We start from the raw sequence: 19,310 nt of genomic DNA, 5'->3' as shown, positions 1-19,310 counted from the left end.
GGGATTACAGGTGCGCACCACCACGCCTGGCTAATTTTTATATTTTTAGTAGAGACGGGGCTTCACCATGTTGACCAGGTTGGTCTCGAACTCCTGACCTCAGGTGATCTGCCTGCCTTGGCCTCCCAAACTGCTGGGATTACAGGTGTGAGCCACTGCGCCTGGCTTTTTTTTTTTTTGGTAGAGATAGGGTCTGTCTATGTTGCCCAGGCTTATCTCCAACTCCTGGGTTCAAGTGATCCACCTGCCTTGGCCTCCCAACATGCTAAGATTACAGGCATAAGCCACTATGCCCAGATTATTTTAATAACGTTTTCTTTTCTCTAATTTACTTTAAGACTATAGTATATAATACACGTAACACACAAAATATGTGTTAATCAACTGTTTTCACAGTCAACAGTAAGTTATTGGTAGTTAAGGCCAGGTGCAGTGGCTCACACCTGTAATCCCAGCACTTTGGGAGGCTGAGGCAGGCGAATCACTTGGGGTGAGTTTGAGACCAGCCTGGCCAACATGGTGAAACCCCATCTCTACTAAAAATACAAAATTAGCCAGGTGTGGTGGTGGGCATCTGTGATCCCAGCTACTCGGGAGGCTGAGGAAGGAGGATCTCTTGAACCCAGGAGGCAGAGGTTGCAGTGAGCCGAGATTGCGCCACTACACTCCAGCCTGGGTGACATAGCAAGACTCAGTCTCAAAAAAAAAAAAAAAAAAAAAAAAAGTTATTGGTAGTTAAGTTTTAGGGGAGTCAAAAGTTATACATGGATTTTTTACTGCATGGGGGGTCACTGTCTCAATCCCCGCATTGTTCACGGGTCAGCTGTAAACAAATGTGCAATGTGGAACCAGGGAAGCTGCTGAGGCGGGAGGTCCTGCCTCTGATTAAATGTTATGTGAAATGCTGGGAATAGTGGTTCTCAGGAAGCAAGAGTGAAGCACTGGGCATTGGGCTGGATCTTGTGTCTGTCACTCCAGACCCTCTGTCACTCCAGACCCTCAAGCCGCCCTTTCACCCACTGCTCTGTGCCCCAGGATGCTGACCTCTGGGGACTATATCAACCCAACTCCCTTGCCACTTCCAGCTGGGTTCAGCCATCGGCATCAACAGCAGAACAGAAGATTAGGGTCAGTGCTGTGTTGGTAAATGCCTAACAAGCAACTCCCTGGAGGAACGGCCCTGATCTCTAGTGTCTGCCTATTTCCCTGGTGTAAATACTCCCGCTGCAGGTGGAGATGGTGTCACAGATGGACAGGGGATGACATGGTATCTTTATGGGTCCTAGTGTTGCCATGCCAGTGTGTCCATAGGCCTGGGCCATGGGGGAAGATGGCATGGCGTGTCAATGTCCAGGTATGTTCCCAGGTGCTGGCATGGGGATGAGCTGGGGCTTTCACGCCAGCTGGTCCTCCTCTGTGCTTGGATCCCCATCTATCAAGTGGGGGTGACAGGCAGCTCCTTGCTGCCTCCTGTTGAGGGGTTTCTGTGCAATAAGGCACACAGTCCTGCCTGGCCCAGTGCCTGGGGCCAGTGAGCCTTCAGTAACAGCGGCCATGGTGGTGACCATTGCCTGGGTCCCTGCTCATGCCCCTGGCTGGCTGACCAGGCTCAAGGACGGCCTGGGGTGGAGGCCTGCTGGAGAAGCCCACTGGGGAGGAGACAGTGATCAGTAGAATGGGGAAGTTGGCAAGGCAGCTATCTTTAGTGCCTTCCCTCACAGCCGTTTTCCTCTGCCGGGCTAAGCAGGACTCTGGTGGGGACTGGGTGGGAAGGGGTCACTTCTCCATAGTCACATGAAGCCCAGTGACCTGGAGGCCAGCTGTGCAGGCTCAGGGCCCAGCGAGGGTGGGGCTGGCTGTGGTACTGGGCTCCAGGAGACGTCATCTGTAAAGAAGCAGGAGCCCATTGTATGAGCCTTGGAGAGGGTAGGGGGCCAAGGAGCATTGGGGGCCGCAGTGGCTGCTGGGAAACATTGTCCCTCCAGTCCTCACCCAGAGCCTTCCGAGCCCTCCTCCTCAAGGTGTCCCTCCAGTCCTCACCCAGAGCCTTCGCAGCCCTCCTCCACCAGGGCAGCGTGGTGTGATGGTTGTGCACTCGTGTCTGGAGCTGGATTTTATATCCCTGCCTCCCCACTCCTAAGAGTCTGACCTCAGAGACTGTGACTTAACCTTGCTGAGCCTCAATTTCCTCCCTGTGAAAACAGAAGTGATACCAGGTGCCATGGCTCACACCTGTAATCCCAGGACTTTGGGAGGCCGAGGCGGGTGGATCACCTGAGGTCAGGAGTTCAAGACCAGCCTGGCCAACATGGTGAAACCCCGTCTCTACTAAAAATACAAAAATCAGCCAGGCCTAGTGGCATGCACCTGTAATCCCAGCTACTCAGGAGGCCAAGGCACAAGAATCGCTTAAACCCAAGAGGTGGAGGTTGCAGTGAGCTGAGATTGCGCCACTGTACTCCAGTCTGGGTAACAGAGTGAGACGCTGTCTCAAACATAAATAAACACATAAATAAACAAATAAGGTTTATGGGCTGGGCAAGGTAGCTGAAAGCCTTTAATCCCAGCACTTTCCAAGGCTGAGTGGGGAGGATTGTTTAAGCCTAGGCATTTGAGACCAACCTGGGCAACATGACAAGCCCCAGTCTCTACAAAAAAATACAAATATTAGGACAGGCGCAGTGGCTCACGCCTATAATCCCAGCACTTTGGGAGGCCAAGACGGGTGGATCACAAGGTCAGGAGATCCAGACCATCCTGGGTAACACAGTGAAACCCCATCTCTACTAAAAAATACAAAAAAATTAGCCGGGCATGGTGGCGGGTGCCTGTAGTCCCAGCTACTCAGGAGGCTGAGGCAGGAGAATGGCATGAACCCCAGAGGCGGAGCTTGCAGTGAGCCGAGATTGCGCCACTGCTCTCCAGCCTGGGCCACAGTGCGAGATTCCGTCTAAAAAAATAAAAAAACAAAAACAAGTATCAGTCAGGTATGGTGGCACACACCTGTAGTCCCAGCTACTCAGGAGGTTGAGGTGGGAGGATTGCTTGAGCCCGGGAAGTCAAGGCTGCAGTGAGCTGTGATTGCACCACTGCACTCCAGCCCTAGGCGACACAGTGAGACCCTCAAAAAATAAGGCAGGTCTTAAAGAGTTGAGTACAAACCTTGGCACACCGTAGATGCTCAACAAATTAGCCCTCTCCTTCTCCCTTGAGCCAGCATTCATTGGCTTTACCGACCCCTAGTAGCCTAGAGTGAGGGTGGAGAGATGCCTGGGCTCACATCCCAACCCCACCAATCATGCAGTGTCCCTGCGCAAGTTATTCATCCACAAGCCCCAGTTTCTTACTGTAAAATGGGATCATAACAGAACCTGCCTCAAGGAGTGAGCCGGATGACTTTTCTCTGTGTGAAACGTTCAGTGCCTAATACAGAGCAAGATGCTCACAATTATCGCCGCCTGCCGTCCTGGGCACCGCCTTGACCTGTAAGTGCTGCCAATTGTGGGTGAGCGGCTGGTGAGGTTGGGCTCTGGATGGTTCCTGGATGCTCCCTTCCTTCCTCACTCTCAGGCCTGTGGAGTTACCGCAGCGCCCCCATATCTGTGGTTTCACTTTCCTTGGTTACAGTTTCCAGCAGCCAGCCACGGCCTCTGAAAATATTAAACAGAGAATTTCAGAAATAATTCATAATTTGACATTGCATGCCATTCTGAGTAGGGTGATTAAATCATGCAGCGATGAGAGTGACTCATTCCTCTGTCCAGTGTCTCCACACTGCAGGCATTCCCACCCGTGAGTCACTTTGTAGCCCTCTTGGTGATGAGAGAGAAAAAGCCTAATCCACAGAGGGTTTGGTACTATCCGCGGCACCACTGCGGGTGTTGGAGGGTAGGCTCACGGATAAGGAGGGCTACTGTAATCTCCTGCCTCCTGTGAGGTTTGCATCACGTCTGGCGTGGGCTCCTGAGACTGCTCCTGAAAGGGAAGGGGACTTTGGGCTCCTGGGAACTACCCGGGAGGCAGGGCAGGGGGACCCCCAGAAGCTGCAGCAAGTAGCTGCATTCTCAGCTACAGGGCTGAGAACCAAGGGGAGGAGGATGAGCTGCCAGCTGCATGGGGCTGCATCTGGGCAGGGGGACAGAGGCAGGGCAGCACAGCCCCCGCCAGCAAGGCTGTCAACGAGGATCTAGGCAGAGAGCAATTTGCAGTGAGCCCACAAGGTGGCGGCCAGCTGCCCACCCCTCCGCACCCTGTGGCCATCCCCAGGTGAGCTGAGCGAAGTCCCTGGCTCCGTCACACCTTTTAAGGCAAAGGCAGCTCCTGCCACCACCTCCCTGTTCCCACTTGCTCAGAAATTCCCAGCAGGTATTTTTTCTTTTTTTCAGGAGGAATGGAATGAGACTTCTTGTTCTGTCACCACAGGATTCCGGCAAGGCCTGTCTAGGGGTTCTGGTGAGAGAAAAGCGTGACAGGAAGTGCATGCCAGCAGGCACTTGGAGATGTACCCTCGGTGACATGCACAGGCACGGCAGCCACCCCACCCACCGCAGGCCTCCGCTCGGGACAGCCGGGCACACGCACAACACAGACGAGGCCCAGAGATGTGGGGACCCCCAACAAACCGACTCCATGCTGGGCAGACAGGAGATCCAGCTGGGAATGAGCCCACATCATGACGCGCCCCCCTCAGGAGCTCATACCCAAGCCCTCAGGAGCTCATACCCGAGCCCAGGAGCCTTGTCCCGCCCCAGGGCCTTCGCACTCGCTGTTCCCTGCCGGGAGTGAGTGTTCCAGCACAGGGCTCCGCGGGCAGGATCCTCCATACTCTTCAGATCTCAGAGAGGCCTCCCCGCCCCCACCCACATGACTCCATCCCAGTGACCTGTTTTATTTCCTCACAGCCATCTTCACTGCTAAACTGCCTTGCTTTTTTCTTGACAGGATCTTGCTCTGTGGAGCACTCCAGGCTGGAGTGCAGTGGCACAATCATGCATGGCTCACTGCAGTCTTGACCTCCCAGGCTCAAGCAGATCCTCCCACCTCAGCCTCCCAAGTAGCTGGGAATACAGGCATGCGCCGCCACACCCAGCTAACTTGTAAATCTTTTGTAGAGACAGGTCTCACTATGTTGTCTCAAACTCCTGGGCTCAAGCAATCCTCCCAAAGTGTCCCAAAGTGCTGGGATTACAGATGTGAGCCACCACACATGGCAGGCAAGGATGGGCTGTGTGGCTGTCTACAGCAAAGACTCAGCCCCTAGTCAAGCCAGGCTGCCCCTGAGAAAGGCTTTCTGTGCACTTGGGCACATGTGGACAGGTACAGGTGTGACGCCAGCCTCCACTTGCAGCCTGCAGGTGTGTCTGTGTTACCGGATGCCTGTGTGTGTGTCCTGAGCCTGGGGGCAGACAGGCATCCCCCCAACTGAGTACGGAGCCCTGGAGAGGCAGCAAGGCTCAGCCAGGACATCTCAGACCAGCAAACCCTTTCCTATCTGGGCTGGTGGGCAGCAGGGCTCCAGGCCCAGCCTAAGGGATGGGGAAGGGAGGGGACAGGCTGGGACCCCTGCCCACTCATCATCCCCACCAGGACGAGATCGAACCGGGGAGACTGACAAGAGGCAGCACCCAGGAGACCAGGCAACCAGGTCTCACACCTGGCCCTGCCACTAAGGTGCCTGGTGGCCTTGGGACAACAGGTCCCGACCCATGCGGGGCATCCGGAGACTCTGATACAGAAGGGAACCCTGCCCAATCCAAAACCCCTAGCAGCGCCCTCTTGCAGGGCACGTGCCGCACACTCACCCCCTGGTGGCTCCAACCTGAAGTGCAGCTCCAGTCATCCCAGGCTGCAGAGCCAAGGATGGGAGGGGCTGCAGGAAGGAGGGTTGTGCCTTGAGACCAACTGCCCCAAGTCAAGCTCAGAAGGGGCTGGAGACATGCGGGGTGGACACACATGTGGGGAAGGTTCCTGCTGCACACACTCAACTCTGGCCTGCCCCTGCCTCAGGACCCACATGGCACTTAACCGCTCTGCACTTGGATGACTTCAAGACATTTTAGTGCCCCACCCCGTACCCTCACGTCCACAGGGAAGCAGCGACAACTTGGGCATCTTCCCAGCTGTTCTCCCACAGTCCCACACACACCGAGCCCACAGGTGCACGCTGATCCTCAGATCCCAGCTATTGCCAATCCATCCAAATAAACAGACTCAGACATGCAGTTAGGGCCCAGGTGACTGGCAGGCCTGCCAGACACTCTGCTGGGTGGACAGTCAGCTGCCACAGCTGGGGACTCTAGCCACAAATAACCCAGGGAGGGCTGGAGTACAGCAGTGCCTGCACACAGCCACAGCATCTGAAGCTGAGGGACCAGCTTTGATGGCATCAGGGCACCTGTATTCCATGCCCCGTCCCGGTAGAGCCTAGGTGCAGCTTGAGCAAAGATGGGGAGTCAGCAAGTGGGTCCAATCGCCAGGGTCTGTGCTGGGCTTCACCCAGCTCACCCGGCTCCAGGCCAGGTCACAGGGGTCAGTCCAGAGCCCGGAGGCTTCCTTCAGCTTACAGCAGCAGCCACACCCCAGCATCCTGGGCTCGAGGCTGAGGGCAGCAGGCACTCAACATGCAAGTCAACAAAGCAACTAAGTCCCATGCCCGGGGGCTGGGGTAGAGGGGCCATCTCCAGTGGGGACAGGGACTGAACCAGCCAAGTCCCAGAGGGCGGATCCCAGCCCAGAGGGAACACAGCCCTCTACCACACGTTCCAACTAGGCTTCCAACTAGGCTTCCAGCTGCCGAGCCCTGGCAAGTTCCTTAACCTTTGTGCCTGTGTTCATGCTCTCCCAGTACCAGACTTGGGGTGCAGATTACAAAAGAACCTCAACAAGCCTTAACTGGAAGACACCCTTCCCTGGATTAATTTAAAACCAAATGAACTTTTTATAGACAAGTAACAGACCCAGGGTCTGCCTGCACATCAGCATCAAAGGCGCCGGGGAACTTCCAGGCCTCCTGGTCTCCTTCCCCCCTCCACAGCACTAGCTTCACCCAAGCTGTGCAAACAGCAGAGACCCAGCTGCCTCGCCCTGGTGACAAACATTTGCACAATGCCCACTGCTTCAGGCTGGCTTTCTACAGCTTGGCAGCAGAACCAGGTCCAGCTTTTACCTCCCTCCAGGGACTGAGGGTGGGGGACAGAGTAGGAGGCCAGAGGGCAAACCCAGTGTAGCTAAGCCTTGGGGAGCACAAGGCACCTCGGGGGCCCCCATCTGCCTCCCCAGTCCCAGCCGCTCTGGAGAAAGAGGCAAGATATCAGTGGAAAATAACTTTTATTGAGACCCCACCAGCTGCAAAATCTGCTCCTCGCATTAAGCTCCTTCTTCCTTTGCAATTCGGTCTTTCTTGAGTGGTCCCTGTGGGGAGAGAGGCAGTGGTCAGAGGGAGAAGATGGCAGGCGACAGCAGATGCCCACTCTAGAGGGGACCAAGACTCCGGGCCAGTCTCCACAGCCACAAGAGAGGCCCAAGGCATCAAGACCACCCCTACCCCCGGTGGAGCCAAAGGCTGGCGGGGGCCAAGTCACAGCACCCAGCGAGGGGGGCAGGCAGAGGCGCTCACCATGAATGCTTTCTTCTCTTCCATGGTCTGGAAGCGGCCATGGCCAAACTTGGAGGTGGTGTCAATGAACTTAAGGTCAATCTTCTCCAGAGCCCGCCGCTTCGTCTGCACCAGCAAGGACTGTGGGCCAAGAGGGGAAGGGATTTAGGATTACAAGAGACAGGCTTTCCTCAGAACTTGGTTCACAGCGCCCCTGCATCTGGGAAGCCACACCATCAATTCAGCGCCACACCCCCGGCCCACCACCCAGCAGATGAGGACACACTCAAAGAAGCAAACAGCCCAGCAAGGCCAGACTGGGAATTTCCTCATTCCAGGACTTCAAAGCCAGTGTGAAAGGACTGCCAACACCCTCTCCTTCCTTTCCTCTGCCACCAGGGCCACCAGCGTCTGTGGCCTTGGGTCCTCCCTCTACAGGAACCCCCCACGACCAGGCAGGGCCCGCCTCACCTTGCGGAGGGTGAGCACCCGCTTCTTGGTTCCCACCACACAGCCTTTCAGCATGACAAAGTCATTGGTCACTTCACCATAGTGGACAAAGCCACCCTGAAAACAAGACCATCGGATCAGCACAGGCCCAGCACCAGGCACAAGAGGGGACTGTTGTGCACAGATGACCCCTCCAGATTCAGGCCCTCTCTGACCACAGGGCTGTTCTCAGAAGGAAGGCAACAAGGAACGGTTCCGCAGTCTGTCTCGGGCGCTGTGCCCAGCGCACATTCCAGGCCTCATCACTGAGCAGCTGAGCCTGAGACCCCACTTCTCACCAGCCAACCCCAACGAGTGGACTCGAATGACAACATGCCACTTACAAGGAACACAGCTAAGTGCTGTGCTGGCTTCAGTTAACAATCCTGCTGACAGCCCCTAGGGAGCAGCCTATCCCCAAAGACACGAGGACCTCACCCCACAGAAGAGGCCTGGGGTGGCCTCATAGAGCAGAACACCCATTACTTACCAGAGGGTTGATGCTCTTGTCAGACAGGTCATAGTCAGTGGAGGCATTGTTCTTGATCAGCTTGCCATCCTTGATAAGGTAGCCCTGGCCAATCTTATAGATCTGAATGAACAAGAAGGGCGTAAGGCTGGGGCATTAGGGACAAATAAGCCAGACATGCCAGTGTGCTGACCTGCAAAGCTCTCTAGGAAGGCCGCTGAGGCCTCAGTCCCAGTCCCAGCGTATCCCAACTTCAGAGCAAAAAGGTGGCTGGCTCTCCAGGTTCCTTTCTGTGAAGTGGCTGGGGTAAAACTAAAGATCCTGCTGTACAACATAGGAGGCCTGTCACACCACTGGTGGTGGGATCAGGGACCAATAAGGCTAGTATCCCCAGCCACACCAAGTCAGCCTCACCACAGCCACTTTACAGGCTGGCACCTTACAAACCATCAAGATGGGCCAGAACTGACCCATGAAAAGCGAGTCACTGATGTATGTCCACATGATGCATAAGCTACAGTCCATGAAGCAGCGCTGACAGGCACAGAAACCCCAGCCTCCATCACAAGGTCATCTTCCCACCCCCAGGGACCACTCTCAGAACCTCACCTTCTTATTGATCTCAGTGCGGTGATGGTAGCCTTTCTGCCCAGCACGTGCCACAGAGAAGGCCACACGAGCAGGATGCCATGCCCCAATACAGGCCACCTTGCGCAGGCCTCGGTGGGTCTTGCGGGGCAGCTTCTTGGTGTGCCAACGACTGGTGACCCCTGGAATGCATACACATTACTGCACCTCAATGCCAGCACCTCCCACTCACCCCTTCCTCCTACTCAACAATTACCAACTATGGCTGAGTCATCTGAGGGGTGATGAGATTATTTCATGTGCATTACCCACAGATCTCCCCTGTCAAGGTGGATAGGTTCTGGGGGTATAACCCTGAACTCAACTGTGAATGGGCGCTTTTTAAGGCATCCATTAGTTTAAGCTCCCCCATTCGCAGGGATTGACAGACATAATTCCAAGCTCCCCTTTGCAGTTATCTACTGAGCTACAAAGAGCAAAGGGTCCAGGAACATGGTAAGAAGTTGTCCCCTGGCCCTCTGCTATCCCAGCCACTTCTGACCACAAGGCTGTTCTCAGAAGGAAGGCAGTAGAGAATGGTTCCACAGTGTCTGATTCGGGCGCTGTGCCCAGCGCTCATTCTGAGCCTCATCACTGAACAGCTGGGCCTAAAATCACTTCTCCCCCAGGTTTGCACAGCAATGCAAGCTGCTGCAAAGCTCACCTTTGTAGCCTTTGCCCTTGGTGACCCCGATGACGTCGATCATCTCATCCTGCCCAAACACTTGGTTCACAGGTACCTGCTGCTCGAGCCTCTCGCGGGCCCAGTCCAGCTTCTCGGCCACGGTGCCTCCGTTCACCTGGATCTCCATCAGGTGGGCCTTCTTCTGGCGCAGAGGAAGCAGGCGCATCTAGGAGGAGGTAGACACAACTCAGCTCCAGCTGCCAGTGCTCCTCCCACAGCAGAGGAACTACAGCTCCATGCGGCTTGATTGATGTCAAGCACACAGCAAAAAGCCAGTTAACTCTGAACAAATCACTGAACCTCACAAAGAGGAAAGAACTTTCATTTTTGCCAACAGCAACAACTTAACTTTGGATTCTGGTGCCTGAGTTACTGTCAGGATGAGCGGACAGGGCCCACACCACAGGCAAACAACCAGATCCCAGCACCTACCAGCCCAGTGTTCCTGTAGCTGTCCTTTGGGTCAGTTCCCCTGGGGTATTGCAGTAGTTTTACCTCAGCTACCTACACTTCCCCTAGTGACAAGCCTGCTTTTGAGACAGCACAAGCTCTAAATAAGAAAATCCATCACCGGACGCGGTGGCTCACGCCTGTAATCCCAGCACTTTGGGAGGCCGAGGCAGGTGGATCATCCGAGGTGAGGAGTTCAAGACCAGCCTGACCAACATGGAGAAATCCCATCTCTACTAAAAATACAAAATTAGTGGGGTGTGGTGGCGCATGCCTGTAATCCCAGCTACTCGGGAGGCTGAGGCAGGAGAATCGCTTGAACCTAGGAAGCAGAGGTTGTGGTGAGCCGAGATAGGGCTATTGCACGCTAGCCTGGGCAACAAGAGCAAAACTCTGTCTCAAAAAAAAAAAAAAAAAAAAAAAAAAAAAAAAAAAAAAGCATTTAAGCATAAAGCGTTCACTCAGGAACAGCCCAGCAATGTCCTGACAAAATTTCAATGGTGGACATGCACTCTAATCTGTGGTGGCCCTCACCACATGGGGTTGTGCTCAGCACTTGAAAGGATAACCTGTAACAGGACAGCAAGAGACACCCACTCTAACCAAGTCAATAAAGGGCCTGCTCAGCTCACAAACTAGGTTTCCAGGAAAGCAGCCAGTACCTCACAACCAACTTTCAGGCAGGCATTTCAGTGTCACTGGTGAGTCACCAGTTGGGTCAGCCAGTTGAATTTTAAAGGGGCATGGTTCCCTTGCTAAGGGCCAGTAAGGACACAGTGCCCTCTGCTGGCAAGGGAGAAGCCTACTCACACACATGGGGGCACAGGATCCCTATGATCACATAGGTCACTTTTACTAAGTGGCAGGCCAAGCCACCCTGGGGAACTGCACTCACCTGGGTGTGGGCAATGACACGGATGACTTGGCAGTACTTCTTCATGCTGCTGAAGTCCTTCTCCAGCTGCTTCTTGCCATCCTCATCCTGCCATTTCTTGCAGTACTTGGTAAAGGCCTTCTTCTTAGATTTATGCCTTCAGGAGCAGAGTAGAGTTGGGGAGGGGGCCGGGTGCAGGCCTTCATCACCCCTCGAGGGGTGAGCGGAAGACACACTGGCACCGCGTGGGGATGGGGCTCATTGCCGGCTTCTAAGGAGCCTCTTCCACCGGCAAGCGGAGCCTGGATGGAGCTCATCGGGCAGAGCCGAGCGGAGCTGAGCAGAGGTCCACAAGGTTAATTTAAGTTACAAACATTCAAACAAAATTCTTGCTCCTGGGTGCTAGAAAGCAAGCTTTCTGCCTTGGGGGAGCACCCATTCAGTGATGGAGGAAATGGGACACTCCAGCCAGGGCCAGAGGCCCTTGCCACCCCTATAGGGGTTGAATTATCCTGCTACCTCTCATGGTTTCTAGTTGGACTCCTCAACCAACTGGGTCCTCAGCCACCACCCACTAGCCTGGACTCAGAATGAGGGTGTCAGCTCCCAGCTGAAGCCCGATGGCTGGCCAAAGTCTGATCGCAGGTATTTTTCTGTTCAAGAGACAAACTAAACCCGAGACAGCAGCTCCCTGCCTGCTACAGAGCTGAGAAACCATGCACACACTGCTCCCTGCTCTCCAGCTCCCAAGCTAGGGACTGCAGGGCCTCCTCCCTCACCAGTTCTTATAGAAACGCCTCTTGCATTCATCACTGATGTGCTCAGCGAAGACAGTCTTGAATGTCCGGAGGCCTCGAGGGGTTTCCACGTAGCCCACAATGCCCACAACCACCATGGGTGGCGTCTCCACAATGGTTACAGCCTCCACCACCTCCTTCTTGTTCACCTCTGCAAAGAAAGCAGTAGTCAGACTTGGCAGGAGCCCAAGCAAGGGGTGTAATGTTTTCTAGGAAAATGCAAAATGCCCATTTAGGCCGGAAGGGCAACTGGGCCCCACACCTGCAGTCTGGACACTCAGGGCTGTCCTTACTACCTACTTCTCATTCAAAGTGCATTTATGTTCTTTAACTTAAAAAATATCAGGACCCTAGATAACCAAATACCTGTCCAGCTTCAATTCTCTTCTACAGAAACCTCTGAAGGCAGACAAGATTTGCTATTTATCTGGAAAATTCAAGTGTCCTAAATATAACTGGGACACAGAAATAGCTCTGAGCTCAGTTTAGAGTCAATATCAATTGTCTAACGTTAATGTCTCCATGGCTCAGCAACCAGTGCTGTTAGACATCTCTAAGTAGAAAACACACAGGTAAGTGGCCATTGTTCAAGCTTTTAGGCGAAATGCACGTGAACAAGTAAAACATGAATGAAGCACTTCTTATTCCAGCCTCAGCAGCTCCAACCCCCCATACTAGTGTTACTTCTCTTTGCTAAGGCTCCTGGCAAATTTACTATGCTCTGAAAGCAATACCCCACTCCGCACCTAAAGCAAACAGTGCCGGTCATCTGTAGCCTTGGAATATTCCCGCACCTAAAGCGAACAGTGCCGGCCATCTGTAGCCTTGGAATATTAGTCTTGAGGTTGTCCGCTGTCACAGAAGTTCTGACAACCTGTAACTCCAGCTTAAAAAAAAAAAGTCTGCCCTCTGCTAACAGCTTGACTCCATCTCTGCGGTTTCCCTCCCCCTCCACTCCTATCCCCCAACTTTCAGGAGGCCTGTACATACTAGATCCTGGCCTGTCGACTTCCCGCACGATGTGGGTCATGCCAGCCTTGTATCCCAGGAAGGCTGTGAGGTGGACCGGCTTAGACGGATCATCTTTAGGGAAGCTCTTAACCTTCCCGCGATGCCTGCTGCTGCGCTTCCGAGGCAGGAAGCCGAGCGACCCATGTCTGGGAGCCGAGAACTTTCTGTGAGACTGGGGGGGAAAAAAAAAATCACCGTCAGCACCAGACATCCAGCAAACCGAGTAAAAAGATAATTATCTCCTCCAGGCTCGCACATGTCAAGAATGTTTTTGTATTCAACAAAATTTAAGCTGAATCTAATTTCAAATCCTCTCAACCTGTAAGAAAACGAGCCATCCGTTTTTTTCTCTAACACCACACAAAAATACACTTAGTGACACTAAAAACTGCTCAACAGGCAGCTTTATGTGCCAATTAGCAAGGTTTTGACCACTAAAGAAAGGCACTCCAGGGACAAATGCTGGGTAGCAGCTAACCAATACGACGCTATGGGCTGCCTCTAGCGCCCGGACACTAACTACACCGATACACGTAGGCCGGAGAACTCGGCAGAGCCAAATCAGAACATGACAATCAGCACACAGTTTCTGTCCGCCCGTCAATAAGTTCATCATCTGTGGCTTCTGGGAGCTCCAGAGGCCTTCGGAGTGCACAAGCGGTCCTAGATATTTCAAGAGGACTCCACAACATTCTCCTCCCGCAAGCTTCTTTACCTCCCAATGAGAACGGTGCCGAGAACCCCCACCCAAGGTCCTCCTATCCAGACAAGCTGCTTATGGGCCCTAATCCCAACTAATGATGGAGTTGGTGAGATCGAAACTCAGCAATGACTCATGGCTTTAAAAATGCCGGGCCTCCAAGCCTGCTCCCACCCTTACGGCCTGTCTCTGGCCGACCTGCAGGCCCAAAGCCAGTCCTCCAAGCGCTCTTCTCCACAAGCCTCTCGACTTTCCAGAAAATAGGCCTGACTGAGGCCCCCGCTGGGTCGCCTGTGCCCCTAGAGCAAGCCCCCGGCGCCGGCCAAGCTGGGATGGCGGCGATGCGTCGCGGATTCAGCCGTGCCGACGCCGGTGACAATGAATCGGACGCCATTACAATACATACCATCACGCCATCAAATCCCGCCGGTAGAGGTCGACTTGTTGTCGGTGTCCGCTATATAAAGTCAGATCTGGCTCCGCCCCTTCCGGCGTGCGAGCGCGCCCCCGCGGCAGACGTCGGGTCGGGGGGCACGTACCGAGCGCCATTTCTACGCATGCTCTTCCGCGCCTAACTTTCGTTCCGAGGTGGACGTCAGCTTCTGAGACCGAAATTAGACACTACGGCGAGGGGTCGGGTTCAAACTTAATGAAAAGCCACGGAGACGCGGGCTGAGGGTTTGGTGTGCCACAAGTCTACGGCGTCCGGCAGCAGCCAAATTTGATAATAATGAAGAAAAATGGCTGCGTCGCTTTTCTTCCTGTGATATGCAGCTATCTCTGGAATTGGCGAGGAAAGACTGAAACCCTTGTTTCCTGGCTCCGACGCTGGTTTTGCCGCGACACCAACTTGCCTTTAATACCTTTAATCTCGGGCATCCTTCCCTCAAGCCCTGTCTCTACCATTTCTCCCATGCTAATGCAGTGGCCTGCACTTGATTCTGAGAGTCTCAGGAGCGTCCCAAGCCTGCGGAACGGCCTCACGACCTCGGGTCATGCCGAGTCCAGCTGCCCAGCCTCCCTGAGCCCCACGCCTTCCAGACCTCTGCATCAACGAGGACTTTCGCTGATCTCCGCTTGGGCTCCAGGGTAACTCGGGTCCTGACCGATTCCCTGCCTACAGGCTCCTCCCTTACGAATCTTTTTTTTTTTTTTTTTTTTTTTTTTGAGACGGAGTCTCGCTCTGTCGCGCAGGCTGGAGTACAGTGGCGCGATCTCGGCTCACTGCAACCTCCGCTTCCGGGGTCACGGTTCAAGCAATTCTCTTGCCTCAGCCTCCCGAGTAGCTGGGATTACAGGAATGCGTCCGGCTAATTTTTTTTTTTTTTTTTTTTTTTTGTATTTTTAGTAGAGACGGGATTTCACCATGTTGGCCAGGCTGGTCTTGAACTCCTGACCTCGTGATCCGCCCGCCTCGGCCTCCCAAAGTGCTGGGATTACAGGCGTGAGCCACCGCGCCCGGCCCCCTACAAATCTAAGAATCAAGTATCTCGTTACTTTACAAGGATCCCTCGTCGTTTCCTCGGAATTAAGCATCAACTTCAGCGGCCGCGGAAGACGCTCTCCTAACCGTCTACTTCAGCCTCATGGCTGAACCCTAGCACACGCTCTCATATCACCTTCTGCTTCCTCCGTCCCACCCTGTCATCTTTTATTCTGGGCCTGGCCTTCGCTCCCACCGTGATTTAAAAAACATTCTCTCGGCCATAATCCCAACAATTTGGGAGGCTGAGGCAGGCGGATCACCTGAGGTCAGGAGTTCTAAACCAGCCTGGCCAACCTGGCGAAACCCCGTCTCTATCAAAAATACAAAAATTAGCCCGGCACGATGGTATGCGTCTTTAATCCCAGCTACTTGGGAGGCTGAGGCAAGAGAATCGCTTGAACCCAGGAGGCGGAGGTTGCAGTGAGCTGAGATTGCCAGTGCATTCCAGCCTGGGCTACAGAGCGAGACTCCGTCTCAAAAAAAAAAAAAAAATCTTAATCCTCACACCATCCCCAAAGGACATAACTGATAGATCTTCAATCCATTATTAGAAATCCTGGGGGCCACATATGTTTCAAAATTCAGCATTTTTTTAGTTTTAGAAAGGTACTATGGTGCACCCACTGTATATTATGTAATCCAGTACTCTTTAAAGAAAAACAATATTCTGTAAGGAAACATGAATATTCACATTGAGTGGGATAAATATAAATAGACTCACATCAGTTCAAGGCTGACTTTGCTGCCCAAAAAATGCATCAGTTTACTTTTTGCTGCCAAATAATTTAAGAAGCGTTTTAAAATTTCAGGATACAGGCCGGGCACGGTGGCTTATGCCTGTAATCCCATCACTTCAGAAGGCCGATAGGGGTGGATCACCTGAGGTCAGGAGTTTGAGACCAGCCTGACCAACACAGTGAAACCTCGTCTCTACTAAAAATACAAAAATTAGCCGGTTGTGGTGGCTGCACGCCTGTAGTCCCAGCTACCCCGGAGGCTGAGGCAGGAGAATTGCTTGAATCAGGAGGCAGAGGTTGCAGTGAGCCGAGATTGCACCACTGTGCTCCAGCTTAGGTGACCAATCAGGATTCTCAAAAAATAAAAAAAATAAGGCCAGGTGTAGTGGCTCATGCCTGTAATCCCCAGCACTTTGGGAGGCCAAGGTGGGTGGATCACCTGAGGTCAGGAGTTTGAGACCAGCCTGGCCAACATGGTGAAACCCCGTCTGTAGTAAAAATACAAAAATTAGCCAGGGGTGGTGGCGGGCACCTGTAATCCCAGCTATTTGGGAGGCTGAGGCAGGAGAATTGCTTGAACCTGGGAGGTGGAGGTTGCAGTGAGCCAAGATCATGCCATTGCACTCCAACCTGGGTGACAAGAGCAAAACTCAGTCTCAAAAAAAAAAAAAATTCAGGATGCAAAGGATTATAACCTACCTATATGCCCCCTTTTTACGTAGAAAATTAACTTCCATCCAAGAGGTTAATAACTTGACAAAGTCACATAATTAGTGAAGGACAGAGCTCAAGTCTATCTGACTCCAGGTTGGGTTTTCATGGCATCAGACTCAGGGATCAATAACCTCATTGGAAAAGGGGCTTTGGAATCCTGAGCAAGAAGAAATTCTTACTGCAGGCCTGCTCTGTGCTGGGTCCTGCACCAGGCTGCGGTAATATAGAGGAGAATAAGATGGCTGCCGTCACAGACCAAATAAGACAATTTAAAATTGTAATGAAGGTTCCAAAAGAAGCAATGCCACTAAGGGTCCTGGGCAAACTATTGTCCCTCAGGAATTCCCTTTCCAGTCAAGAGAGAAGAGAGCATCAGTAGACCTGAATTGCCTTGCCAGCGTACAAGTAGCTCACTAGGTGTAGGGTAAACGCACCTAATAGCAATAACTTAAGCATACCCTTAGAATGACCTTGTATGGCAGATGCACCTGAATGTGTGTTCCAAGCTAAGGAATCTGGGAATGGCCAACCCGAAGACTGGTTCCTTGTCTGTGAGGAACACCTGAGGCCCCAGCCAGTCGTGTGGAATACAGACTGTACAAGGGATTGAGGCCCTGAGTTCCGGGTTAAATGAAGGCTACCAGATAGAGGTAAGGGGAAGGTGTTAAGTGAAAATGCTGTATAAACTGCATGCTGTTTGTAACTGCATGCTGTTTGTAACCAGCTGAATTGCTGAACCAGGAGAATTGCTTGAACCCAGGAGGCGGAGGTTGCAGTGAGCCAAGATTACGTCATTGCACTCCAGCCTTGGCAACAAGAGTGAAACTCCGTCTCATAAAAAAAAAAAAAAGTAGGGATTCAGCACAACACTGGGTTAGGCCTCAGTTTCCTTATCTGTCAAATGAGGAATTCGTTCATTCATTCAACAAATATGTACTGAGCTTACTTTGCCTAGCCCCATACAGGGCTCTGCAACGTGCAATAAAACAGAGGTGGGGTTGGGGCCCCTGCCCTGGAAGAGATCAGTCTACCTACATCATAGCTATGAAACAGAGGCCTGTGCAAAAAGGACTGATGAATTCCCCAATTTATGGGGAGGGTCATCGGGGAAGCCTCTACCAAAGAGATGTCATTTGAACTCGGCCTCAAAGGATTTTTATTTGTCAAGCAAAAAGGGCAGCTCTCCAGGCAGTAGGAACAATGTGTGCAAAGGCAGAGAGGATAAAAGACAGAGGATAAAAGCCTGCAGGACTAGCTGTGATTTGGCACAGCCAGACTAGAAGACAGTGGCAGGAGGCCAGTTTAGGAAGATACGTAGGGTTCAGACCTAAAGTCTCCAGCTGGAAAACATCATCCTGAGGCCAGTGGAATGCATTGAAAGCCTGTGAACACCTGTGCACTTATTTTTATTTTTATAATGAGATAGGCTCTTGCTATGTTGTCCAGGCTGGTCTCCAACTCCTGGGCTCAAATGATCCTCCTGCCTCAGCCTCCCAAAGTGCTAGGATTACAAGCGTGAGCCACCATGCCAGGTCAGCACCTGTGTATTTTAGAAGAGTGAATTTAAGGAGCTGGCTAGATTAGGAGAGGATGGAAGGAGTTTTCACTGTTCCGTGTAAGCCACCAAGATAGGCAGCTGGCAAAGGGCACCGAAGGTGAATATACAGAAGAAAGGGGTGAGTGACCAGGCATGGTGGCTCATGCCTGTAATCCCAGCACTTTGGGAGGCTGAGGTGGGCAGATCACAGAGCCCAGGAGTTCCAGACCAACCTGGCCAACATGGAGAAACCCTGTCTCTACTAAAAATACAAAAATTAGCCAGGCATGGTGGTGCAGGCATATAATCACAGCTATTTGGGAGGTTGAGGCTCAAGAATCACTTGAACCTGGGAGATGGAGGTTGCAGTGACCCAAGATCACACCACTGCACTCCAGCCTGGGCAACAGAGCAAGACTCTGTCTCAAAAAAAAAAAAAAAAAAGGCCGGGCGCAGTGGCTCAAGCCTGTAATCCCAGCACTTTGGGAGGCTGAGACGGGTGGATCACGAGATCAGGAGATCGAGAGACCATCCCGGCTAACACGGTGAAACCCCGTCTCTACTAAAAAATACAAAAAATCCAGCCGGGCGAGGTGGCGGGCGCCTGTAGTCCCAGCTACTCGGGAGGCTGAGGCAGGAGAATGGCGTAAACCCGGGAGGCGGAGCTTGCAGTGAGCTGAGATCCGGCCACTGCACTCCAGCCTGGGTGACAGAGCAAGACTCCATCTCAAAAAAAAAAAAAAAAAAAAAGGGAGGGTAGAAGAAGAAGAAGGAAGAAGAGGAAGACAGAGAGAGAAGAGAAGGGAGGGGAGGGAGGGAGGAAGGGAGGAAGGAAGGAAAAGGACGGAAGGAAGGAAGGGAGGGAGGGAAAGGAGGAAAGGGAGGGAGGGAGGGAAGGACAGAAAGAGAGAGAGAAAAAGAGAGAGAGAAAGACCGGGCGCAGTGGCTCACGCCTATAATCCCAGAACTTTGGGAGGCCGAGGCAGGCAGATCACCTGAGGTCGGGAGTTCGAGACCAGCCTGACCAACATGGAGAAACCCATCTCTACTAAAAATACAAAATTAGCCAGGCATGGTGGCGCATGCCTGTAATCCCAGTTACTAGGGAGGCTGAGGCAGGAGAATCGCTTGAACCTGGGA

General features: G+C 52.9%; 1 protein-coding gene and 4 non-coding genes across 6 annotated transcripts; all 5 read right to left on the bottom strand.

Annotated features, from left to right (window-relative positions):
• Nucleotides 1–7,309: 7,309 nt before the first annotated feature.
• Nucleotides 7,310–14,229, bottom strand: RPL3 (ribosomal protein L3). 2 transcript variants are annotated; one of them, XM_050806290.1, is made up of 10 exons: nucleotides 14,103–14,229; nucleotides 12,976–13,168; nucleotides 11,968–12,136; nucleotides 11,210–11,345; nucleotides 9,844–10,030; nucleotides 9,162–9,322; nucleotides 8,574–8,675; nucleotides 8,066–8,161; nucleotides 7,616–7,735; nucleotides 7,310–7,410 (listed from the first exon to the last, which is right to left on the bottom strand). In XM_050806290.1, the coding sequence occupies exons 1-10, from the start codon at nucleotides 14,103–14,105 to the stop codon at nucleotides 7,366–7,368; spliced, it is 1,212 nt and encodes a 403-aa protein (XP_050662247.1). In that variant the 5' UTR covers nucleotides 14,106–14,229; the 3' UTR covers nucleotides 7,310–7,365. The 2 variants fall into 2 exon arrangements, with proteins under 2 accessions (XP_050662247.1, XP_050662248.1); XM_050806291.1 differs by lacking the exon at nucleotides 12,976–13,168 and having other exon boundaries at nucleotides 14,103–14,164.
• On the bottom strand, nucleotides 8,266–8,358 carry LOC126929929 (small nucleolar RNA U83B). The gene has a single exon (XR_007717361.1). It is a non-coding gene; the product is annotated as a small nucleolar RNA U83B (small nucleolar RNA).
• LOC126929930 (small nucleolar RNA U83B) lies at nucleotides 9,688–9,782 on the bottom strand. Its single transcript, XR_007717362.1, has one exon. It is a non-coding gene; the product is annotated as a small nucleolar RNA U83B (small nucleolar RNA).
• LOC126929938 (small nucleolar RNA U82P) lies at nucleotides 11,346–11,400 on the bottom strand. Its single transcript, XR_007717369.1, has one exon. It is a non-coding gene; the product is annotated as a small nucleolar RNA U82P (small nucleolar RNA).
• Nucleotides 13,554–13,617, bottom strand: LOC126929912 (small nucleolar RNA SNORD43). Its single transcript, XR_007717344.1, has one exon. It is a non-coding gene; the product is annotated as a small nucleolar RNA SNORD43 (small nucleolar RNA).
• Nucleotides 14,230–19,310: the final 5,081 nt, after the last annotated feature.

This window comes from Macaca thibetana, chromosome 10 (genome assembly GCF_024542745.1).
Source record: "Macaca thibetana thibetana isolate TM-01 chromosome 10, ASM2454274v1, whole genome shotgun sequence".
Classification (NCBI taxonomy): Eukaryota; Metazoa; Chordata; class Mammalia; order Primates; family Cercopithecidae; genus Macaca; species Macaca thibetana.
Note: the sequence above shows the minus strand (reverse complement) of the source record. Positions and strands in the feature narration are given on the sequence as shown.

Coding starts and splice junctions, on each gene's coding strand:
- RPL3 (XM_050806290.1), bottom strand. Junction 9,323..9,843: donor CAAGGGCAAAGGCTACAAAG/GTGAGCTTTGCA, acceptor TATGCATTCCAG/GGGTCACCAGTCGTTGGCAC. Junction 8,676..9,161: donor GCACTGAGATCAATAAGAAG/GTGAGGTTCTGA, acceptor TTGTTCATTCAG/ATCTATAAGATTGGCCAGGG.